The sequence below is a fragment of the Mastacembelus armatus genome, chromosome 7 (genome assembly GCF_900324485.2).
Source record: "Mastacembelus armatus chromosome 7, fMasArm1.2, whole genome shotgun sequence".
Taxonomy (NCBI): domain Eukaryota; kingdom Metazoa; phylum Chordata; class Actinopteri; order Synbranchiformes; family Mastacembelidae; genus Mastacembelus; species Mastacembelus armatus.
This window is the reverse complement of record NC_046639.1, coordinates 4,702,646-4,723,687: the sequence shown is the minus strand read 5'-3', so window position 1 is coordinate 4,723,687 and position 21,042 is coordinate 4,702,646. Positions and strand designations below refer to the sequence as shown.

Genomic DNA, 21,042 nt, shown 5'->3' with positions numbered 1-21,042 from the left:
ATATGAGAGATCATTTTCAATTCTGAAGCATACGTTTTGGTGTTTTCAAGTGAAAGCCATAGAGCTACCGTCAGGATCAGAAAATTGTAGGTGTGTGTGATTCACAGTGATTAACTCTGACTCATGCTATATTATATATATATATATATTTTTTTTTTTTTTTTTTTTTTTTTTCCACCTAGGTGAGAGTGCAGCTAGTTCATCCAGCTCCCCTGCTAAAAGTTCAGTTCTGTCAGATGGCTCTGCCCATTCCAGCGGCAGCTCTGGCTCCTGCAGTCAGCCCAGCATTGCCGCAGAGCAAGTCCACACCCAGCAACCTTGTTCCTTGAAGGGTTCTTTCTCCTCAGACAACATCTACACTGGTGATGGAATGGCTAACCAAACAGGCCCTGGCCAAGGTACACACTACAGGTTCATGTGCATGTTGGGTGGGTGTGTGTGGATGGGACATGCTAACCACCAAATAGCGCTAAGGTAAATGCTTAAAGTTGTTGCTTATGTTGTCCATACTGTCCACAGACACGTGGCTCATAGGATCAAAAGGATTACAAACACAAGGAAGACCACCTTGTTTAACTAAACTCTAGGCCTAAACTTCACACTGTATGTATTGCCACTTAGATACTACATATAGCCACAAACAGCCATATGTTAGACATATTTATTCATAAATTTACTTGTCTCATTTGTCAGATTAAATAAGTATTGAGCATCATGTACTAGTATGTACAATTTGTTTTACCAACGGAAGTTGTGCGCCGATGACGATAACTGACACTACATCCACCACATGAACTGTGAAACAAGTTCAGATAGATTAATTCAAGCGATCAGGTTGCAAACAATGTTTTGGAGTTTCTGCAAATGTCTCCCTCCTGGTAAATTTGTTTTTGTACAGGCAGTTGTTTTGTGCTTGAAGTTAGCAGTTTGTCATGTTGTACATTATAATTATTTATTTTACATACTGCCAGCTTTTTTTTTTGTTTTGTTTTTTTTTTCCCCCCCAAAAGAATCTGTTTATTCTTATTTATTCCTGTTCTGGTTTATGACAAAAGCACTTCTAGAAGTACTGTTGCAAACTACTCCAAGGTATAAACACTTTTATTCAACCCCATGGAATAATTAACCAAACAATATTATAGCTAGATCTCAGCCACACAACCACAATTCCCTTCACTATTAGCTGCTTTTTTCAGCTCTCCTAACAAGGCCATCTATTATCAGATGTATCACACAGATAATAGTTTTCAATTAATCACCATATAATATAGTGGGGTCTTGCTTAGTGCGCACTCCTTCTTAGATTCCTTTGCTGCTGCTTTTGATGGTGGGGGTTTCTCATCCCAATCTCTGTGCACTTTTACATAGTGTTTCTCTTGTTTCTTCTCTTCTTCCCTCTTATATTCATTTTTACAGGCTGGACGGTTTACCACCAAACGTCAGAGAGAGTCACCTATAAATCTAGTAGCAAACCACGCACTAGATTCCTCAGTGGACCTGTGTCTCTGTCCATCTGTTTGTATTTGTTCTTTTCTATTTCCCCCCCATTCATTGCATTTCCTCTTTCTTTAATCTGCCTCTCTCTCTCTTCTACCAACTAATTTTTTTTTATTTGTATGTAGTGTGATGGGTCTACTATCTTCACTCTCCTAACAGGCCTTCTCACATGACATACATCATCAGTTCCACCCACCCTTTCCCTCAACAACCTCTAAGCTTTTTTTTTTTTTTTTTTTTTTAAATTTCCTAATGGCCAGAGGATATCAATCAAATGCACATGTGATCTTAGTATGCTAAGGTCATGTCCACAGAGCCAATTGAATCTAGTTAATCTAAGTAAACTCCACTGGAATAAGAGGCTTGTCCAGCCAGGAAATGTTTCCTTCAAACAATGAATGTAGCAGGTCATGTACACTCACTGGCCACTTTATTAGGTCTGTTCAATTGCTTGTTAACACAAATAGCTAACCAGCCAATCACCTGGGAGCAACTCCAACTAACTTACTGCATTTAGGCATGTAGACACAGTCAAGAAGACTTGCTGAAGTTCAAACCAAGCATCAGAAAGGGGATTTATGTCACTTTGAACGTGGCATTATTATTGGTGCCAGACGGGCTGGTCTGAGTATTTCAGGAACTGCTGATCTACTGGGATTTTCACGCACAACCATCTAGGGTTTACAGAGAATGGTCCAAAAAAGAGAAAATATCCAGTGAGTGGCAGTTGTGTGGATGAAAATGCCTTGTTCATGTCAGAGGTTAGAGGAGAATGGGCTGTGACATTCAGATGGTAGGTTCAGAATTTTGCATAAACCACATGAAAGCATGGATCCATCCTGCCTTGTATCAACGTTTTCAGGCTGGTGGTGGTGATGTATTGGTGTGGGGTATACTTTCGAAGATTCGGAAGATTTGAATCATGAATGTGCAGCCGACAAATCTGCAGCAACTGCGCGATGCCGTCATGTCAATATGGACCAGAATCTCTGAGGAATGTTTCCAACACCTTGTCGAATCTATACCACATAGAATTAAGGCAGTTCAGAAGGCAAAAGGGGGTCCAAACCAGTACTAGCAAGGTGTACCTTATAAAGTGGCCGGTGAGTGTATGAAGATAGCTTGTGGGTTCGATTTTTGATGAGTATGGCCACTTAATTGTTTCTGCAGCGGCTGAGTACAAAATCTGTATGGAGGGAGATATGAGCCAATAACCTCAGGGATTTGCATTTGCTAAGCATCTGTTTGATCTGTAACTTTACCCATAACCTTTCCTATCATAATTCAGGCTTTTAGCTTGACAGCTTTTTTAAAAACCTTTAGGCAATTATAAGTGTCCTGTCAGCATAATTAACTGTTGGAGGATGAGCTAAGTGTCTTGTGTCTTATGCAGGTACGTAGATGTTTCTATTGAGATACTGGATTTTAGCAGCATTACTCATTAGTTTATACAGGATTAGATTATTATGATTCCTGCACAATATTGAGTGCAAGCAGTGTCTATGGTGATCAAAAAAATATGAAGTAGAACAATAAAGGGTAACTATAGTTGTATAAATAAAGAATGATCAAAAACTCTGGCTGCCTTTATCTTGGCCAAACTGAAAAGGAAACATTTCCATGGTGTGAATGCCTCTTAGACATCCTTATCTATGACCTCCAATACAATAATAATAATACTTGTATGTATGTACCACTTACCTGTACACTCTTTCCTCCGGCAATCATCCACAACCACCATTACACTCATAACCATTCATTTATGGATATGCTGTCCCCTTCCCCCTCAAACAGATGCTTTGTGCAATGCTTCTGGTTTTAAAAAACAGACCCCACAAATACACAGGGGCTTGTGAATGGCTAGTCCTCTCCAAACATGGGCCTAAGGTCAGATCTATGACAAGAACGTGTGCCTGTGTGTAAGGGTATATGTGTGAGAGAATTCCAAATCCTTTATATCCTATTTATTTCTTCTGTTTCCATCCACTGTTAATTTTGGTTGTATGACATCTCCCAAGTCAGGGCACTTTGCCTCCATCAGCAATCCTGTGTACTAACACAGAGAAAACCTCCCAGCCCTTCCCAGACAGGCAGGGCTGTTTGCAGTGGTAAAGGAGAGCTCTCTCTGTCCCTCATGTTTGGACGGGGAAGACGTGCATGGTGCAGGCGCCAGGCAGGGCACTGATGGGGACTTGCTGACCGTATGAAGGACTGTATCATCAATACTACTCTTTTTCTTTTTTTCCCCCCTTCCTCCCGCCCTTCTTAAGTTACCGTACCTGCATGTTTCTGACAACTGCTGATGAGTTCCAGCTAGTATCTGTGTGCACTTTTCAGTTTCAAGTTTTATTTATTTTGATTTTATGTTTTGTTTCACAGTCCTTCTCACATCGACAAAGGGAACTCCTTTTAAAGCCAGGCTGCAGTCTACATTTCTCTTTTATATTTTTAAGTGGAGGCTGTGGGATTTACAGCTGATGGAATTACTTTGTTCTAACATAATAATTTGAAAAATATATTTTCCTACAGTGAAAACATGAGTTCTTAAAAAAACTAAACTCAAAGTGAAGATTTAATTTAGACATTATGTACAAATGTTTAACATAATTTTTCTATGTTACTTTACTGGTGCAAGAAATGAGATTTCCCCCCTCTACTTATTTTAATTCACAATAAATACCATATTGTCAAATGTAATCTCTTTATCCCTTTTGATCATTCTGTATTCATAATTTGTGTGCTGTTACATGTAAACTTAAAAACATTAAAATGGGTGGTAGTTTTAAACCTGTTCTCTAAGCATTTGCCAGTAAGGTAGCTGTTCCCAAAGTCTGTGATAGTTATTAGCCTTGTTAGCGCCACACAGTATACAAGGAATTTATGTACAGGGGTAAAACAAACCTCATGATATTTTTGCACCCAAAATTGCCTCAATGATACAGTGTAGGTTGTTTTTCAGTTGCAATTTATAGATGAGCTCAGTCTTTAGCTGGGAATTCCCACCATTTTCAGTTCATTTCCAAGGCAGTATAACATCAGATGGTCCCCATCCTGACAGGGTACCTAGAAACGCAGGAACTCATTAACATGCAACATGACAAATCAAGGCTAGTTGTGCTCTCTTTTTCTTAAGCACGTCAGGTAGACCTTCTAATAGAGAACCCATTTTAAAGAACACCTAGGCTCTTTCTTCCAGTCTTCCTCACTGATTTTAAACCCCTTGTCCTACTTTCCTCTTTCTCTCTCTCTCCCCCTAATTGTTTTGATAGCTGAATGTGCTTTTGAAGCTGCTTGTCCACATACTTGTGGTGTGCAGTGTGTCCCGGCCTAACTGTTTCTGTCTTGTGCTGTTTTACCTTTTTATAGGGTCCACTCTGAAACGACTATGTCTAGGCAAAGAGCGCAGTAGTAGTAACTATCTCATTTACTTTCTTACTCTGTCCTCACTATTTTAGTCCTCTTTATGTTTGTATTGTATGTGCTCTTTATTTTCTCCTTAATGTTTTGGCACTTTGAATATGTGGTAGTTCTTGTTGAAAATGCTGGTATTCTTCAGATTATTGCATTGATTTGTTTGTTTTGCATGGCATTCTGCCTACGTCTTTTGTGCTGAATTTTGTCACTGCTTGCATATCAAACATTTCATTTACCTGTAATTAGTCATGAAAGTCCTTTATGTTGTAATCCTTTGGCTGCTATGTTGGCAACATGTTTCACAGTTACTATGGCCTCAACAAAACCATTAGAGCTATTGTTATTAAAAGTTGGTTTTAATGAATTTAATAGTCTGTGTCAGACATACCTTAAATCATATCATACAGCAGCCAGTTGATTCAGTTTTTTCACTGGACAGATTTTTTTTAAAACCGTTGTCTCTTTCAGGGTCTTCTCTCAGCACCACCACAGCTCAGACCGCTCCTTGTCTGACACAACCGTCACTCACTGCAGCCACACCCTCACCATCTCCTCAGCCAATCACGCGGCTCGCTCAGGTCCAGACCAACAACAGTAACAACAAGAAAGGCACATTCACTGATGATCTTCACAAACTGGTAGATGACTGGACGAAGGAGACTGTTGCGGCTGCCAGTCAACCACGACCCTCCCTGAACCAGATCAAACAGCAGAGACGCCAACAAGACCTGGAGTGTAGAGCACCACCTATGGGAGCAACTATACATGAGGTATTTGTAGACCAAGTAATAAATTATTTAGAAACTTTGTGTTTTGAACAAAATTTTATCTGTATTTGAAATGATCAATATATATACTTAATACCATAAATGAGGAAGGAACCCCATTAAACATGTTTGTTAGACCTCAAGGACAGGCGCTATATGCACCATTTTGTGCACCATCTTCTCTTTCAGATGAAATCCCATGTTGGCCCCAACAAGTTCCATCTGCCTCTTTCCTGCCCTATGACTGCTGCTTTAGGCCCTGGTATGCCCACAACCCTAGTTCCAAACTCCTCAGCAATGCTCCCTCCTGGGTACCTTCTCCCAGTAGGTGCTTATGGCAGGATGGTTCCCGGTCCCCTCTACCCTCAGCAGTGGCCTGGGATGCCTAGTCCAGTTGGTCCTGTGAGCCTACTTGGTGCTGCAAGAATGATGCCCTATGCCACAATAGCAAACCCAGGGATCCAAGCCTACCCTCTGGTCATGCACAACTCCCAGAATGACCCTTGTCCAAAAACCACTAGGACTACCTGATCGGCTATCTAAAATGTGTTGGTCTGTATGGTTCAAATAGTCCAGCTCCACTGTTATGGTTCACCATTCACTCTGACATTGTAAATAACATAACTGTGTTGATATTCTTATACAACACATATCTGCAGTGAAGTGTGTGTGCGTGTGTACATATGTGTGTATAATATACAGTACATGTTAAGTATGTCTCAATATTTGCTTTGGTCTTGACTAAACTCAGCCATACCAGACATCTTGTCTGCTAAAACATATTTCACTATTTTCTTAATTACTGCAGTTTTCTTGATGATTTTGCCTTTGTGTGTTATGTACACTTTAAATACTACATTGGAATCCAAATGCCAGTGGTTTGCAATATAATAATGGGGCAGTACTTATGAAAATGTGTGATGGAATGTAGTGCCTTGAACATTGATTTATTTACATATATATATATATATATATATATATAATTTTTTTTTTTTTTTTTTTTTTTTTTCTTTTCTCTCTCTCTTCTGGCAAACAAAGCATGTCTGCATCCAGGTTATTTTATTTGAGGATGGCTTGAGTGCAGTATACGCATTTGTTTTTTTGGTTTACATATGAATGCCCTTGTAGTACTGCACTATTTACACAGTATATGCTCTTATTTAAATAATAAAATCATGTTTTAACCTTTGTTTACTTCCCACCCCTGTGACAGATGGAATGCCATAGTGGGGAGCTGTACCGTTGCCTTGCAGAAACAAATGGTTAATGTATGACTGAAGGAGAGAAGGAAAAAAATTACGCCAGCAGCCAAAATCCACTATTTCAGGTCAAATGGTTCAGTTGGACACAGCCTCTTTTTGACAGGACAACAGATGTGTCAGATAGCACAAGAGTTGGCAGTGTTGTAGCCTTGTGCTCCGACAAAAGGCAGTGTCCAGAGCCATGTATACTGTACATAGTTCTTTTTACAGTATATGCCTCTGGTAGTGTTCTGATGAGAATGTAGCAATTAATATGTGAAGGCTTGAGGCTTAAAAGTGCAATTTAATCCCTCAGCAAAGCTTTGATCATGGCCTTGCCACAAGCCTTATCTCTGTGTGCAACAGGAGCGAGATGGGAAGTTGAAAAAAAAAAAACAACTCACAAATCACTAAGCAACAGGAAAAAAGTTACCAGTCAAAGTTTAAACATTACAAACCACCCAACAAAGTCCTAATTCACTTACTGCTACACGTTCTTTCAACTGGGCTGTCGTATCACTCAGCATACACTGTATATAAAGTGTTTCGTGCAATCAACAGTTAAGTCTTGACATTTTTAGCTTCTGTGATATTTAAAGCTTGATTTTTGATGCTGCTATCTTCTGATTCCACTGTACAGTTAAGCATTCAGTTTGCATTAAGAAGGGTCTTAAAGATGAGACCTTTCAAATTAACAAACGAGACGCTCACAAAGCAGTGTTATTGCCTTGTTGAAATGTTGATGGTTATTTCCCAAGTTGCTTTTGATGGCAGCCTTTTATTTTCATTTTCTTTGCAGTCATATATTGAAAAATTCAGATGACTTGATGTGGGAGATTTTGCACAACATATATTCTCCCTTAATTCTAATACCTATGTTAAGAGTTTCCTACACTGTATATAGTGGGTTTCACTGCTTGTACTTTTGTATCACTGACAAGCATGGCCAACTTTTCATGTTCCATGAAGCAAAGACAAACAATACAGCAACTGTGGTTAGAAATTTCACATCTTTACAACATATTTCAAATGTTTCAGCACCCCAAATCCTGCCAAGCTGTGAATTGTACAGTTTTCTTGTAGTTTATATTTGTACTTTTTTTTTTTTCTCCTGGTTAGGGGTGGTGGTGGTGGAGGGGTTGCTTTGATGTATATTATTCCATCAATTCGGTTTGAATTGAATTTTTATAGAATATTATGCAGAGTCTTCTGCTTTGGTGAAATACTTCCAGTAGTAAGAGATTTCTGTTCTCTGTCACTTGTATCTGGTATTTTTGTTCCACCTCCCTCGCTGCTAACACATCAGGAGCAGAAGAGGTACTAGCTGTTTTTGGCATCTTCATTTGGGTGCAGCACTGAGAGAGGGAGAGATGAAATGCAAAGAGGAGCAGTCCTCTGGACAACATTGCCCCCTGGTGAATATGCGCTGATTGTCAAAAACCTGTGTTTAAAATGTGTGGGATTGCTTATGCCTGCTCTATGTCCCACTGCATTACCCCATCCTGCCCTGCTGCACTCTTAATCACGGACTGTATGTTGACAGAAATAAATATTTTGTGCTTTATGGTGTGTGCATTGTTTTTAATTCCATTTTAGTGTCTTGGAGGCCATATCAGATTTAAAGGTAACTATCTAATTAGTCAGAAGTTGGTGTAGCATGTAAAAGCATATAAAAATAAACGAATAGGATTCTCTCATTAAATGATTATCATTAGGAAGTGGTGATTCACAGGCTATAGATTTTTCCTGAACAGAGGATGTGTAAGTATTTTTCTGAGTGATGCTCAGACAGGCCATATTTTCACACTCAGGTCCTGCCCAACAGCTTTTGAAACAAAGCCACAGATTCGCGACATTGAACACCGTATAACAGTAGAAAAAATATTGGTCGACTAGAAATTACAAGCAAAATCAACAAACTTTCTGTATGTTGTGTTATTATATTTTTGCTAAAGCGTAGAAACTATTTGAACTCCAACGCCGAGAAATAGATCCTCCTTTGTGTGGCGAATGTGTCAACCCGCCTCTGCGGCGTAACGTTAGCTACAGCAATGTCTGTCCCTTTTGTTCAGTCGAGTTTCTGAATTATTCCCAACACAATGAAATGATCGGGATTATATACTGTTTCATAAAGCCATTGCACTGTACCTACGCTTCCTGCGATCTCGTCCGGGATTGTCTAATGACTTAAAATCGATCTGCAACCTTTCCGATCTGGTGTGGGGTTTCCGAAGCACGCAGTCCTGAGGAACGTGGAGTAGTAAGTGTCTATAACGATGGTTGGTCCACATCTGTAGTCCACATCGACTACTGCCAAACTGGTCATGTTTTCACTGCTGCTAAGGTCACTAGGTGTGTTTTTGCTGCAGATAAATAATTCAGTGGTCCATTTTACCCACAAAACACGAAGCAGTAACGCTACAGCCCATGACCCTGGATATTTTCCTCGTATTGTACAACAGCTCAGAGGTATTTTACCGCGGAGGAGGAGTAATTGGTTAGCTGATCGACCCTAGTTATTGGATGGAGCAATAAACCTGATGCTAAATGAAACAGTGGTGTTTTCTGAAATCAGACGGTTTACTCTGATTTTTACTGCTTAGGATGAGGGATCCACAGGGTGAGGTCATTGTGGAGGGAAACACTAGCTCACAGAGCCGAGTGCTTATAAAAGTCACAGTCAGGCCACAGAGCCGATGGACACGCTGCTGTTTATTAACTAGTACTAATTTTACTGGGGTTTCCAGTAAGCGCCGCTCGTCTTTGTGTAGCTAACGCCTGTCCAGTGGGTGCAGCTCCGGGTTAGCACGCCAAATAAACTAGCGTTAAGCGCCTAACGCTGCTGAGCTGAACGGACGTGGATTATCGTGAACAAATGAACGAGAGTTAGTGTGTGTCGCTGTTTTCGTAGCTAGTAGCTGTTAGGGAGGTGAAACGGTGTTGTTGTGTTGCTGCTAGGTGTTGTTAGCCTCCTGGCTAACAGGCTGCAATGCTTCATTGTTTGAGGAGGAAGCAGCAGGATGCTAAAGCTAACGTTAGCTCATTTGCTAGTCGTTTGGTTGGCGTTGGGAGCTCCAAGCTGAATCTGGATTTGTTTTCCCCAAAGGAAACAGTCGTTGGTGTGACTGGGTGGGCGGACCGAGGGCTGAAGCAGCACCTGTTGTTGGATAACGTTAACAAAACACAACTTGTTTGCTTTGGGGAGACAGGGATGTGGTCACGTGACTGCACCATAACAGGTGCACAGGCACGACCTGTCTAGACTGCTGTCTCTACCAGCTGCAGTCCACTGGTATCTTATTGTTGTGACACATGAACTGATCCTCACACCGCTCTCCTCTGCGTTCCTGTCTTTCAGATGTAAACGGGAGCAGCATCTGTCCCAGCAGTGGCTGTTGGCACAATGGGGCTGGACTTCGATGTTAAGACATTCTGTCACAATCTGCGGGCCACCAAGCCCCCTTATGAGTGCCCCGTGGAGACTTGTCGCAAGGTTTACAAGAGCTATAGTGGTATTGAGTATCATCTGTACCACTATGACCATGACAACCCAACTCCTGCACAGACTGTACCCCAGAAGAAGAGAAAGGGGCGGCCTCCTCGCGCGTCACTGGCTGGGTCAGGAGATACAGACGATGGAGGTAATGGAGGTGGGGGAGCCGGGCATGGAGGGAACACCCCTGGTAGCCCCAACCGGTCAGAGCGCTCACACTCCCCGGGAAGAGAGACAATGACCTATGCGCAGGCGCAGCGCATGGTAGAGCTGGAGATTCAAGGACGCATTCATCGCATTAGTATCTTTGAGAACATTGACGTGGTGTCAGAGGAAGACAGCGATGCAGAGGATGTGCCACCATCTGGTACTGGTGGTAGTGGTGGAGGCGTGTGTAACGGTAGCGATGGTGGAGCCGGAGGCAGCGAGATGGGAGGAAGTGGCAAAGACCGGCCAGATATCCCATCTTCTAATGGAGGCAAAGCCACCCCGAAGTCTGGGAAACATAAAAGTAAAGAAAAGAAGAAGGATGGTTCATCCCATCATCACAGTGTTCAGTCCGGGCCTGCAGTCAAGCTCCCTGAGGCAGTGTTCAGAGAACTGGACCAAGAAAGACCTGATGCCCCTCCTCGGCCTTCATCTTACTACAGGTCTGCATTGAGAGTTAGGAGCTGGTACACTGATAATTACACACCATTTGTAAGAATTAGAAACAGGATATGGTACATGGCAGGCATTTTGAAGACAAAGGCAACTTGTAATGGTGTGAATGTATAAAGGAGACATCTTTGTCAAACAGAAAATAGATTAGGTGAGTTATAATTATTTGAAACGCATTTATACAGTCAGTCACTACTTTGCTTCCTGTTGTATAGCTCATTGTCATGCATCTCTTAGCAATTTGACCTTAAATTCCTGGTGATATCATTTCCTCTCACTGCAGGTTAATGCTAATGCTATAATCCCAGTTAATTAGACTTTTTCCCATGTACTGTGTATCATTACACAAATGTCATTTTCTCTCCAACTCTGGTGTTCAGATACATTGATAAATCTGTGGAGGAACTGGATGAAGAGGTGGAGTATGACATTGACGAGGAGGACTACATCTGGCTGGATATTATGAACGACAAGCGGCGACGTGATGGTGTGACACCCATCCCCCAGGAGGTCTTTGAGTACCTCATGGATCGCTTAGAGAAGGAGTCCTACTTCGAGAGCCATAACAAAGTACCTGAACTTGACCACTGAAGGGAAAGTGATATTTTATCACTGTATCATACAGAAAGTCTGATATTTATTCATGCTTCTTTCCTTCAGGCAGACCCTAGTACCCTAATCGATGAGGATGCTGTCTGCTGCATCTGTAATGATGGGGAGTGCCAGAACAGCAACGTGATCCTGTTTTGTGACATGTGTAACCTGGCAGTGCACCAAGAGTGCTATGGTGTTCCCTACATCCCAGAGGGCCAGTGGCTATGTCGTCGCTGCCTGCAGTCTCCAAGTCGAGCTGTGGATTGTGCTCTCTGTCCCAACAAGGGAGGAGCTTTCAAGCAAACGGATGATGCACGCTGGGCACATGTAGTGTGTGCTCTCTGGATCCCAGAGGTAAATCTGCTTAACATAACATTTAATTTTTCACATAAGGTGTTAATATGATTAGCTGGATGTTTGGAGTGTAACAAATACATGTCTTGCACATATATAATTCATAATGATAATTTCTCTAAGCTGATAGCCAGTTCTCATCTGTTAATGTGCATTTTGTTAGTGCTCTGTCACACTGATATTTTGCTACTACCTAACCCTTGCTGCTTTTGCCCAGGTTTGCTTTGCTAATACAGTCTTTCTGGAGCCAATCGATAGTATTGAGCACATCCCTCCTGCACGCTGGAAGCTCACCTGCTACATCTGCAAGCAGCGTGGCTCTGGCGCCTGTATCCAGTGTCACAAAGCCAACTGTTACACAGCCTTCCACGTCACCTGTGCTCAGCAGGCGGGTCTCTATATGAAAATGGAACCTGTCAGAGAGACTGGGGCCAATGGCACCTCTTTCAGTGTCCGAAAGACGGCTTACTGTGACATCCACACCCCTCCAGGATCAGCCCAACATTTGGGAGGTGTAGGTGGGGCCAGCATGGGTTCATCTCACAGTGAAGGAGAGCTGGATGAGGATGACGAGCCCAGTATTGGCCACGATGACGACTCCAAAGGCTGGAGCTCTGAGCGAGCCAAAAGGGCAAAGGCAAAATCCAGACTGAAGATGAAGAGAGCGAGGAAGATCTTGGCTGAGAGGAGAGCAGCTGCACCAGTGGTGTCTGTACCCTGCATACCTCCCCACAGGCATGTACACACTACTAAGTGTTCCACACCTCCCCTTGTATCTGTTCACCCTTTTATATACAAATGTATGAGGAACAGCAGGGATATGTGGAATCATCAGTTGTCAGGGTCAATTAGGTTCATGCTCGTGTGTTTTTTTTTTTGTTGCATGTCTGAAGTGCTGTCTTGTTACTGTTTACTTCCTGGAGCAGGGATAATTCCCATTAACAATAAAAAGAAAAAGCTAAAGTTATAGTTTTTTTGTTTTCTCCAGGCTGAGCAAAATCACCAGTAACTTGACGGTACCCAGGAAGAGCCAGTTCATGCAACGTCTTCACAGCTATTGGACCCTGAAGAGGCAAAGTCGGAATGGTGTGCCTTTGCTGCGCCGGCTCCAGACCCACCTGCAGTCGCAACGGCATATTGACCCTCTCCCGCCACAGCCTTCAACACAGCTTCCCTCAGTAAGCACTTTTAGAGTGCGTGTTATTATATTTTGATACTTGTCTTAGTCAGTTGTCTGATGTATTTGTGCGGGTTTTCACCTATTGATGTTGCAGAGGGACAGCGAGGAGAAACAGATGGCTTTAAAGGAACAGCTGAAGGCATGGCAGAGACTGAGACACGATCTGGAAAGAGCTAGGCTACTGGTGGAGCTCATCCGCAAGAGGGAAAAACTCAAGAGGGAGACGGTGAGACACAAATTACATTTGTTTCTATCACTATCTATCCATTATCTACCACTTATCCTTCCAGGGTCGTGGGTGGTTTGACTCAGTACTAGCTGACATTGGGCAGGTGGGGTACACCCTTGTCACCAATGGATATCAAAATCCGAATGCTTGGTTATAATGAGGTGCAAATAAAGGACTGTTTGTGCAATTTAAAAGCCATTTATCTTTTTTAATGTATATTTTTTTTTCTTGTATGGCTTTGGAGGGTTTGGTGTTACTGGGAATCTCTGACATATCTGACAATAATCAGCTGCAAAAATAAAGCTTATCTTCCTAGTCGAGTGCTCATACACCATGCAGTTTCTGGTCATTCGGCTTTTGGACTGGGTCTCAAATAAATTGTCCAAAAGGAAAACACCACTTGTCTTTCACTACAGGCAGCCTGTTTCTGTCAATTCAATTCTATTCAATTCAGTTTTATTTGTATAGCGCCAAATCACAATTCAATCATCTGAAGGCACTTTACAAAAACGAAACAACCCAACACAGTTGATGCTGCACATTTTTAATGCATTCGTTCACCAGATATACATTTGTTAAAAATATGTCTGTGTTCAGATTAAAGTACAGCAGATGGCGCTGGAGATGCAGTTGACACCTTTCCTGGTGCTGCTGAGGAGTACGCTGGAGCAGTTACAGGAAAGAGACACTAATAAATTTTTCACTGAGCCTGTACCACTGGCTGAGGTAAATTATTTTAATCACTCACAATATCCATATAATTATTATTACTTCTTATTCACGTGTCATATCAGTGTGATTTTTGAAATCTGACTAGAGTTTTGTTTTTGTCTTCAAAACTGTCTTAATCTTTTTTTCACCTATCGTCTTTTTATAATCTTTTAAGATATTTAGTTCTATTATTATTCTATCTATTATTACTTAGGTTCAAAGAAGCTAGTCAGGCTCTGACCCTGACCTGTCATTTAATTTCTTCTGTAATTAGATGTCATTTTCAATATCATCAACTTTACACTCACTCAGACTTTACACTCACATTTGTACCATAAATTAAATCCCTTCAATCCAGGTGCCAGACTATCTGGACCATATTGACACTCCAATGGACTTCCAGACCATGTGGAACCTGCTGGAATCTCATCGCTACCTCACTTTTGAGGCCTTTGAGGCAGATTTTGGACTCATTGTCAACAACTGCCTCAAGTACAATGCCAAGGATACCGTCTTTTATCGTGCAGCCCTGCGACTCAGAGAGATGGGTGGGGCTGTCATTCGAACCGCCAGGCGCCAAGCTGAGCGGATCGGCTTTGACTATGAGACTGGCATGCACCTCCAACGAGAGCCGAGCCCAGACATTCAACGGGACCAAGACAGAGACAGAGACAGGGACAGGGACAGGGACAGGGACAGAGACAGGGACAGGGACAGGGACAGGGACAGGGACAGAGACAGGGACAGGGACAGAGACAGGGACAGAGACAGAGACAGGGACAGGGAGAGGGAGTGGGAGCGAGAACGAGAGCGGGAGCGGGAGCGGCCATTGTCTTCTAACGAAGATGGTATGTGATCTTCTCTTCTGGTTAAGAGGTTTTAGACAATCAAAACATTCTCAAACACTGGACAGAAAAAATAAATGAGAACCAAAATATTTGTTAGTTTATCTTTTGTGAGAAGAGCCTGTATTACACTGCTCAAGTACATTTTGTGGCTGAATACATTTGGAGAAGATACAGCATGTTCTAAAAATACAGAAATTTAGATTTGAGAAACATTTGGCATGCTAGAAGAAAATTTACACTTATGCCTTATATGTTTTACACAAGTGAGTGAAATACTGGAGGGAATTGGCTCACAAGAGAGTCTTTGAATGGCATAAGTGGATAGGCCTAGACTGTGAAAGGCCAGTCCAATAGAGATTATACTAAAATAATAGGTACAGGTAACAGAGTTATAATACCAATGTCTAGCTTTTGAGGGTTTTTGTCTATTTTTTTGGGGCACAGTAAAACCATTTGACCAGTAGATGGCGTATGTCATTCGTGCAATCAAAAAGCTCAAAACATCATCACAAGTTTGTCTAAATATAGAGATCTGTATGGTAGCACAGAAACACCCCAGCCCTCTCTCTTTGTTACTTTCCAGGCATATTTGAGTTTAATCCTTTACCATTGTGTCATTTTCTTTTCATGTCTTTTCTCTCCCTGCCTCTCACAGACCTGCTCCTGCCGGAGAACAGGCGACGGCTACCTCTGGAAGACCAGCTGCATTATTTGCAGGCACGTCTTGATGAGGTCAGCACAGGAAAGCACAGTATTGGTCAGTCTCGTAGAGCCAAAGCTCTAAGGAAGGAGATCAGTGTCATCAAAAGGAAGCTTGCCCACCAGCGGGAGGGAGGTTCTGGCATGGGGAGCCGGGAGTCTGTGGGAGGAGGAGACCGGGGTTCCTCTCTCCCCCTTCATCCATCCTCTGTGGGACACCATGACGAGGGGGGAGAGAGCAGCAGCCAGGAGATAGGTGGAAAAGGTGTGTGTAGGAGGTTGAACATGAAAAATGAAAATCAAAATAGGTCCTAGAAAATAACATACTTAGATATCATTCTATTTCACATACATACATCTCTCTTTTCAAGATTTGAGTGTGTCCTCATCTGCTCTAGCTCCGGAGGTGGGCCGTCGGACGTCTGTCCTCTTCTCAAAGAAGAACCAAAAAATGGCTGGTCCCCCCAAAAGGCCAGGACGCCCTCCCAAGAACCGGGATTCTGGCTACACTGGTGCGGGGGTGAGCCAAAGCCCTATTGGTCCTCCTCAGCTGCCCCTGCTGTCACAAGCCAGGCCAAGGAAGAGGCCCCGCAGCCCTCACAGTACCTCCAGCTCGGACAGTGACAGCGACAATGATGACATGCTGCCAGGTACAATGAGCAAAAGTGCACTAAATGTATACTATACAAGTTTTAAGTCACACACACCCACAATAATCTTTCTGTCTTTTCTTTAGGGTTGCCAAGTAACGGTTTTGATGGAGGAAACCAGCCAGTGACAGAAAGCTTCCGTGTGTACAGAAATGAGCCTCGTCTTCCTCGTTCAAGCTCAGACTCTGAGTCCACGACCAGCAGCAGCAGCAGTGCAGCTTCAGACAGGACCAGGTGATTAGTGCACAAATATACAGAATGTACATAAGATACAAAGCACCTCCCCTGAAAGCTCCCCTAATCTACTCCTGTAACCAGTGAATCCAAATACATGTAAGGTGAAAGGGTTCATTTGCAATAAAAAACCCCACAGCGACATATCACCCTCTTTACAACTCTGAAGGAGTTGAACGTTTTTACTTTTCCAGCGGTATGTTATCTACAGTTGAGTCAAGAGTGCCATCTAACACTAGTGACTACTTGACAAAATAACTAAATATAAAAGCATAAGTCATTTCGCTGTACAAGTTGCACTACAAGCCACAGTATGGTATGTACAGTATGTAGTTTTTGCATTTGCTTATCTATGGATTCAAATCCAGGATACAGTGTGATACATGCTGAGCTTTTGAAGTGCTGGCAGGCATCCATCTGAACTGTGGAGTGGGCCAGGATAGCTCAAAGCTCTGCCTTAACTACAGAACTGTCTTAGCTGAGCTTCTAACTTTCAGCCAATCAGTCATCTCATGGTCATCTCATGACTTTTTTTTCTGGGATTAATAACCATATAATGGTTTAACTTTCAATAAGTAAAAGTTGCACTAAACACCCAAGTATAGAACCACAAGAGCATCATGTTGACTTGTTTACTTTAACAACCAGAGAACCATAGATCTTGTTCTTAGATTTAATTCATGGTGTGAACATCAAAGACTGATAATGTGTTGGACCAGTCAGACTGTAAACACTATATTACTAGTTAGTTCCATGCATCTTAAAGGTCTCGTCTCTCTTCCCCCTCAGTACGACTCCCTCTAAGCAGGGCAGAGGAAAGGCTTCGTTCCCTCGCTCTGCCTTCCAAGAGGACAGCAGTGAAGAAACATCAGGCACAGAAAACGATTCCTACTCAGTCGGAGGATCACGGGGTGTTTCACATCGTGAGCACATTTTCACACACTCATACCCACTTTCACACATACCCATGTGTCACTGCATGAAATTAGTTTGTGTTTGTGTACACAGTGTCTTCTCATAATGATATGAATCCTAGTAATGCAGTGGAGCAAAGCGGTGTAACAAGTCCTATTTGACTGTGCTTATCTTGTATACTAATGATGTCCGTATACTGAGGCTGCATAAGAATAAATGTGCTGATCAGTAATGATGAAAATAACTGATCTTTCTTTCAAGTTGCTCTGGAGCTCATAATGTGTTTAACTTTAGCCTGGAGCATAGATGCATCCAAAATGGGACATTTTCAACACTGGCAATTGTTGACAACAAGACTGAGGGAGCGTGTAATAACAACCAAGACTGCTGGGTTAGAACACCTAGCACAGTTCTCTCTGTCCTGTTGTGGCTGGACCTTTCACAGCAAGCCATGCTGCAACATTGCAGAAACATCACTGCAGTATTTCTTTTAGTACATTTCAAAAGACAGAGAAGAAAAAGCTCAAAGAACAGTGTGGTTATGTGCGTAACTATTGTTTAGCTGGAAGTCAGGTTTCATAGTACTGATCGTCTTCCTGTTCTTGTTTTCCTTACCGTCAGTGGTGCGTGGCCGGGCCAGGTCTGGGTGCTGGATGACCTCTGATTATTCTTCTCTGCAAGCTCTGGACCTGGTGTGGGCAAAGTGCAGAGGCTATCCTTCATATCCTGCCCTGGTGAGACACAAACAGAAACAATATGCTCAATACAGATCAAAGTGAAGAGAACTGCTATTTTTTTAGGTAATTATATGGTCAATGACTGTATATTTAACCCCTCTCTTGCCAATGGTTCCCTGTAGATAATTGACCCGAAGATGCCCAGGGAAGGGGTGTTCCACCGTGGTGTCCCAATCCCTGTTCCCCCTTCGGATGTGCTGAAACTTGGGGACCAAATGACCCAGGAGGCCAGAGAGCATCTGTTCTTGGTTCTCTTCTTTGACAACAAGAGAACCTGGTAAGTGCTTTCTTTCATCTTGTCTCTCTCTTTTTTTTTTTTTTTTCCTTAATCATTCTTAATGTTAGGCTCTTCTTTGTTCTCATTTAAAAGTTATGAAAATACAAGATGCAAGTGACTGTTGCAGTAGGAAAATTGCACCAAATTGTATTGAGGTGCTGAATGAGCATTTTGAAAAATTGGGGCAAACGTGGTTTTAGAGAACAGAAGGGAAAGAACATGTCGTCTTTTAGGTCACTGTGTGCTGCGCGATCACTTATGCTTATGGTTTGTTTTCAAGTTTGAGAAGAAAAAAAAAATATGAGAGACTTAATGGCAACAGCCTGCATTACTGTTATCTGCCTTAAGATCACTTTGGAGGGCATCAAGTTCATCAGCTTTCAGTTCATATTCTTTAAAGTGTTAATGTTTTCCACATGAAACGACTTGGCCTCTATGCTTTCTGGTGACTTTTTTTTTGTTTGTTTTGTTTTGTTTTTTAATAAACTTTACTGAGCTATTAACTCTGGATTTCCTGCTAACTTACATGTTGCAATCATTTGTTTCTTTGTACATTTATTATTACTTTTCATGGGTGTTTTACTGTAGATTACAGTTACAAGAAGAATTAATGACAGTTTTCAATTTCCTGGGTTTTTTGCATAAATTTGTCATGAACTGTGATCTGATCTTCCACAAAGTCAGTAAATATCAATAAACACAATATTTCTAAGCTGATAAAACACAAACAGTCATGATCTTTCTGGTCTTTATCCAAAACACCCATTAAACATACAAAGTGATGGTAGGTCAAGGAATTGCAACACTGAACTTCAGCTTAGCCATATTGTGTTTGTTCATATTTATGCAGAAATGATGAAATTGTGAACTGTGACGTTACTGTGAATGTACAGTGTCCCTGGAAGTAATTTAACACTTGGATATGCGCTTGTGTGCATTCAGGCAGTGGCTGCCACGGTCTAAGCTGGTGCCGCTCGGGCTTGACCAGGAGCTGGACAAGGAGAAGATGCTGGAGGGCAGGAAATCTAACATCCGCAAGTCAGTGCAGGTGGCCTACCACCGTGCCATGCAGCACCGAAGCAAGGTTCAGGGAGACCCCAGCAGCGAAACCAGTGACAGTGACTGAACACACACACATACATCTTATGTGTTGGTCCTTGCAGGTGTTGTAGAGTATATTTTTTCTCTCTCAAAGCCCAGTCTTACAGTACAAAACACAATAAGCAGTGCCAATAGTACACAAAGTGGATCCATTATGTTGTCCCCCAGACACACACACACTTAAGCACACTAAGCCGTATTTAATCTGACATGTAAAATATTGTATTTAAGAGAATTGAAAAAATGTATTAATAATAATGATGGGAAATATGCTATGTTGAGAATCATGAATCAGATTATTCCATGTGTGTGGTCAATTTATATGTTGAATGACAAATGGGATGATGGTTTACAGACTCAAAAAATGAGAGTAGTATTACACTAGAATGCATACAAAACTCTTCCTGTCCCTGTCATTCTTATACATCATTTTACATTTGAACAGGGAAATGCATGTAGTGTACAATAAATGCACACACTGCAGCTATGGCTGTGAATATCATTGCTCCAGTACATCTTCACATTCATCACCCTCCTTTTCACATAAGGAGAAAAAACGAACAGGCCTGGTGCTAGTCATTTGTCAGATGAACACAAAGAGACTGTTGCAGCCTGAACTGTAGGCAAAATGTTATGTAATGTTATTTATTGCTATTCCTTCCTACAAGGTCCATAGGTTTGTTTCATCATGGACTACTTCTAATCACCCCGGGCACACAAGATGTTGTTGTGTGGTCCTTTTTGTCTGCCACAGTGTTCATCATGTCTCCTATTTTTACGGTGTTGCTAACCTAAGTCTGTGTCACATGGGCAACTGGTTAATGAATAATGAGGACTAAACTGAAACACACGATCGCCTCACTGTCTGTCTTAGTCTCAGGCTGATGGCTTTAGAACTTTTATACATACAAATTACATAGAGGTTTAATAAAAAGAACTGAGTTTTTTTAACTCGTGGATTGTTTTGTGGTCACTTTGCCTCTGCCTTTGAGAGTGCGCTGTTCTTGTTTGTCTACAGAATCCTTCCCTGTTTCTTGCCTGATTGCTACAGACCATTGTGTGGGAAATCCTGACCCACCCTTATTTCCAAAGATTAAGGAACTCATATGTGCTCGCTTATTATGCTGCATGTTTCTTAAATAGACTGAAAGCACAATAACTTTTAAGTGTGAGATTTAGCTGTCGGTGAACATGGGCAGTCAGGTTTTATATTTCTAACACCTTGGGGAAATGCAACAAATGGCTTAGCCCAAAGGCTTTACTCTTTGAATCTAAGGGCGACAAGATGTGGCTTCCACTCAGTTCTGATGTTTATCAAGCTGAACAAACTAACCTTTCTTTTGAACTTGTTCTGTGAAGTGTCTTTGATTATCTTGAAAAGCGCTTCATAAATGCAGTTTATTATTTTTAGTATTGCTAGTGGTATACTTCCCAGCCAGGG

General features: G+C 41.9%; 2 protein-coding genes across 15 annotated transcripts in view; both read left to right on the top strand.

Moving 5' to 3' along the window:
* The window catches only part of LOC113145387 (serine/threonine-protein kinase WNK2), a 37,374-nt gene extending 30,735 nt beyond the window's left edge, over positions 1-6,639 (top strand). For 3 of the 6 annotated variants that reach the window (XM_026332062.1, XM_026332058.1, XM_026332057.1), the window contains 4 exons: positions 183-398; positions 1,417-1,515; positions 5,380-5,681; positions 5,868-6,639. In XM_026332062.1, coding sequence (XP_026187847.1) covers positions 183-398; positions 1,417-1,515; positions 5,380-5,681; positions 5,868-6,209 — 959 coding nt within the window. In that variant the 3' untranslated portion in view covers positions 6,210-6,639. Of the gene's footprint in view, positions 1-182; positions 399-1,416; positions 1,516-4,863; positions 4,909-5,379; positions 5,682-5,867 lie in introns of all 6 variants that reach the window. The other 3 variants (XM_026332059.1, XM_026332061.2, XM_026332060.1) reach the window with 3 other exon arrangements.
* Positions 6,640-8,933: 2,294 nt separating this feature from the next.
* Positions 8,934-20,552, top strand: brpf1 (bromodomain and PHD finger containing, 1). 9 transcript variants are annotated; one of them, XM_026332302.2, is made up of 16 exons: positions 8,934-9,179; positions 10,278-11,062; positions 11,453-11,642; positions 11,733-12,020; positions 12,238-12,755; positions 13,009-13,198; positions 13,295-13,426; positions 14,027-14,155; positions 14,499-14,988; positions 15,644-15,952; positions 16,086-16,337; positions 16,424-16,571; positions 17,361-17,494; positions 18,108-18,220; positions 18,346-18,500; positions 19,443-20,552. In XM_026332302.2, exons 2-16 carry the CDS (start codon positions 10,323-10,325, stop codon positions 19,624-19,626), a joined length of 3,972 nt encoding a protein of 1,323 aa, XP_026188087.1. In that variant the 5' UTR covers positions 8,934-9,179; positions 10,278-10,322; the 3' UTR covers positions 19,627-20,552. The 9 variants fall into 9 exon arrangements, with proteins under 9 accessions (XP_026188087.1, XP_026188084.1, XP_026188083.1 ...); XM_026332299.2 differs by having other exon boundaries at positions 16,059-16,337; XM_026332298.2 differs by having other exon boundaries at positions 13,286-13,426; positions 16,059-16,337.
* The last annotated feature ends 490 nt before the right edge of the window (positions 20,553-21,042 follow it).